This window comes from Crocodylus porosus, unplaced genomic scaffold (genome assembly GCF_001723895.1).
Source record: "Crocodylus porosus isolate Cpor-Errol unplaced genomic scaffold, CroPor_comp1, whole genome shotgun sequence".
Classification (NCBI taxonomy): Eukaryota; Metazoa; Chordata; order Crocodylia; family Crocodylidae; genus Crocodylus; species Crocodylus porosus.
Window position 1 is genome coordinate 160493153 of NW_017728906.1, and position 4432 is coordinate 160497584.

A 4432-nucleotide genomic window follows, 5' to 3' on the forward strand; every position below is an offset into this window, starting at 1 on the left:
GTGTGGGGCATGAGGAAGCCAGCAGACCCTGCTGTATCTGCAAGTCTGTGCCGGAGGAGCTCTGCCCAGGGAGCAAAGGGGAGGGGCCAGCTCTGCTGTGGAGCAGAGAGCCCCACCCAGCCCAGAAAGCATGCTGGGATGCTGGGGGTGTCTGGTTGAACTTAAACCAGCAAGGGATCTGGGACAGACATTGCATAAACTGGTTTGAGCCAAATCAATTAAGTCTGATACTACATTTAACCAGCTTCATCTCAAATCAGTTTCGGCCATTTTCAAACTGGCTTATGGGCGCTGAACATCTGTTCTGTTGCAGGTTTAAACCAGTTTCTGAACACTTAAACCGGTTTATGTGTAATGTCTGTCTCTAGCCTATTAGGCACTGGTGAAGCCACATTTGAAGTACTGTGCCCAGTTTTGGGCCCCCCACTACAGAAAGGATGAAGAGAAATTGGACAGAGTCCAGCAGAGGGCAACAAAAGAAGATGGAGCAAGACCAGTGGTTTTCAACTTTTGTTCCACAGATCCCTAGGGGTCTGCACACCATGTCTAAGTGGTCTACAGAAGAAGACTATGATCAATCAAAAGTATTGAAGACTATGATCAATCGAATGCTTACAATCAAAGGGTTCTGCACCTCCATGCAAAACTTTTTAGGGGTCTGCAAATGAAAAAATTTTAAAAACCACTAAACTGTACTGTTCTTAGTGGTGGCAGATAACAGAACAAGGAGCAATGGTCTCAGGTTGCAGCAAGGGAAATTAAGTTAGATATTAAGAAAAGCTTTCTTACTAGGAGGGTAATAAAGCACTGGAGCAGGCTATCCAAAGAGGTTGTGGAATATCCATCCTTGAAGGTTTTTAAGACCTTAGTAGACAAAGCCTTTGCTAGGAAAATATAGTTGGGAACTGTCCTGCTTTGAGCAAGGGGTTGGACTACATGACCTTCTGAAATGACTTCCAACCCTAATTTGCTATGATTCTATCATTTTAGTACTGAAATAGTATGAAAAGTCAAATCTTCTGATTTTCAGGCAGTAAATTTCATCAAGACCAAAACATTTCCACAAAATGTTCTGAACCTTCATTTTTAAACATAAAACTGTGCTAAGTTTTTAGTTTTCCTGGAAAATAGATGGATCTGGAAAATACTGTGATCTCCAGCCCCTACATCTACTGCCTGGTTTTTGGACCACATGCTAGCTGCTAATTTATCTCAAGAAATCCATGATGGTGAAAACTATTCAGAGAACACTAAATACCACCCCAACTTGTGTTCCAAATGTATAACATTTGGAGGATTTCTTTTTTTTTCTTTTATTGCATCTTTACATTTCATTCCATCCCAGGATATATGTGTATATGTTGAAACGCCATATTTTCAACCCAGGCTTCACAGCTTTCAGAGTGGAATAAATATTTCAAGTTTTGGATGCCCACCTGAACTGAATCTACAAATGTTTGAGATTCCTCCATCAGGCTTAACAATGGTTCAACCTATGTTGTGGCAAGCAGGACTGACTTTCCACGTTGCAAGGTTCCTGAATTTTGGTGTACCCTGATATGCCCTTCTAATTTTAAAGGAGTTTAATTCAAAATTTTGAAGTGGATTTTTCAAACTAATTAAATATTAGAACTGATTAGTTCTATCATCTATGATGATACTATATTACATGCATTTTCTGTTTTTTTATTCTTCATATAGATCTACAATATATAATAGAAGTTTTCAAGCAGGAAACTGAAGATTTGAGCAGATAGGAAGTAAAATAATTGGGGCTTTTAGAATGTGAGTATGTGTAGGATGCCTTATGCAAGAGGCATAAAATTTATGTTTCTGCTAAAATTATCAGTGGTGAAAGAGTTAGTAGTATTGACATTTAAAATGAAGCTTTTGTTTTTAAAACCACTGAGATGAATGGAACAGTTCACACATGTCAAAATAAGTATTTCTGACTCAATTTACAGACAATCTGGCATTAATTTATTTACATTCAATTGCAAGATTATATTTATGACCACGGGAAAAAGATATACATATACTTTGAGAAATGTAAGTTCTGACTTCAATGCATAATTTCACTGAATGCACTGACCACTGGATTTGAGGTTCAAGTCACACTACTACATACTGTGGTATGAGAAGATTTGCTAAGCTTGAAAATACACACTGCCAAAGGTAGTACATTTCCCTTTGTTACTATCTGGCGTTTCTAGTGTAAAAAAAATCTAGACCTGTCAACAGTATGCAATATTTCTTTCAGTCTGTGTAAACTTCACATATAGCCACTTAGCCATATAACACAACACAGCATATAAAACATTTTAAAACTATTTCTGTATATCATGACAACATTGCCTTTATGATAATCATTTTCCAAATGACAAATTAAAAGTTAATGGAATTTAAATGCATCAGTCTCTTCTTAGCTGTTTATCTAATAACATTTTATATCTTGCACTTATGTTGTATCTGCCTTACAGAACACAAAGTACATTAAAAATTATGCTGCAACCTTTATCATTTTACAAATGAGAGAAACGAGGCATAAAGATTGCCATCAGGTACTCAAACAGTCTGGAACAGAAGCTGAATCTCCTGCCCATTTTCAAATGCTTTAGCTTCTAGACAAACCAGGTTTCTCAGCTTCAGCAAAATATGTCTTGTTCACTTTAAAAAAAATACTCTTTATGGTTTTTGCAGAGAATAACCAATATTGCTTTATCAGAGATCAAGGTAATAAAAACATTATATGTTTGTCAAAAAAGTTCACTCAGAGGCATTTGAGCTGCTCCTGATCAGAACTAAGCAGGCTACTATGCCTAACTGCCGAGCTGTGGGGATGCCCAAACAGGAGTGGGAAGGACTTACGTCAGCAGCAGCCCCACAACTGGGAAGGAGGACAAGTAATCATAGCCTGAATGCCAAAAGCAAAAGCATGTATACAAAGGACAACTGATACCGCAAAAACAAAGCATTAAAATCTCTGTTTTGCATTTTATAAGAACAGGTTACAATTCATCACTCAATTTTTCTCTCTGACTGAGTCTGGGGTACAAAATATAGGGTAGAAAATAACATGATTCTGGCACAAATGCAAAATTACTCCTTGTTATGCTTCAGATGATAAATTTCAGTGAACGTTTCAAAAAGCAAGTTGAATTTTGGTTGTTAATGACACTTGAAACCAGATGTGGTTTATGTTTTGTTGAGAACATTTCATGCAGCTCTACTTAGCAATCCAAAAACAAGAATTTGCATTCAAACAAGCTGTCTACAAAAATAAAAATACTGCCTTGGTGTTACTAATTGTACGGAAACTTATTTTTCTTCAAAATCAATTACCTTATATCCAGGTCCTAACTGATGGATTGCAAAGATCTGTGCGGGGTTGAGTGCTTCAGTGAATACATATACTGCTCCAAGTTGACCACAAAACACTCTATTTGCATCAGCTGTCTCTGAAGATCCAAGAAAACATTTATCATAGCTCTGTATTAAAGAAAAAAATAATTAATTTAAACTATATATGTATATATATTTGCACACAAACAAAAAGAACAAATGCTTATATATAACTGTTATTGCGAAAAAGAGAGGTTTTGAAGAAAAAACAATTATTTAAATTATAACTGCAAAAGCTATTATTTTTTCAAATAAAACATCAGTTTATCATTGAATAAAGTAACATATACATCTTTCATTTATTATTACAAGTTTATTTTCATTGTCACTGATTGTTATGATTCATTTTTAGTCATATGTCATACCTTAATGAACACTAAAACAAAATTACCAAGTTACAAAGTTACCAAATTACCTAAAAAGGCTCAACTCTTCAGCTTAGAAAGAAGAAGGCGGGGGGAAGGGAGGGAATATGACAGAGGTCTATCAAGTAATGAAGGGTTTGGACCAAGTGGACAGGAAACAGTTGCACACCAGCTTGCAGGACACTAGCACTGGGGGGCACCTGCTGAAATTAGTAGGTGACAGGTTTAAAACAAATGAGAATGTAGTTTTTTTATACAACACGTAGTTAGCTTGTGGAATTCACTGCCACAGGAGGTGGTGGAGGCAGACAGCACATCCAGGTTCAAAAATGGACTGGATAAGTACATGGAAAATAGATCTACTAATGGCTATTCAACAGAATGGTTGAAGACGTTTCCCCTGGCACCTCTAAACCAATAATGATGGATGCCAGAGAGGATACTGAATAGGGGATGTACATCACTCTAGAGATATCCAGTTCAGTGCTCTCCCTGTATAGTATCCACTTCTGCCACTGTTGGTGACAGGATACTGGGTTGGATGATCCACTGGTCTGACCCAGTATGGCACTTCTTATGTTCAAGTATCAGAATTCCAGCTTTTGCACCTAGAATATATGAAAGACCACAAAAGTTGCTTTCTCTAGGTCCATAACTGCAGCCAT

The 4432-nt window shown here is 37.0% G+C and overlaps 1 protein-coding gene across 1 annotated transcript in view; it reads right to left on the minus strand.

The window, feature by feature from the left end:
* LOC109305524 (neurobeachin-like) overlaps positions 1-4432 on the minus strand; it is a 95337-nt gene that overhangs the window by 45172 nt on the left and 45733 nt on the right. Inside the window, exon 8 of the mRNA XM_019528519.1 lies at positions 3343-3489. Within this exon, the coding sequence (XP_019384064.1) occupies positions 3343-3489 (147 nt within the window). The remainder of the gene's footprint in view (positions 1-3342; positions 3490-4432) is intronic.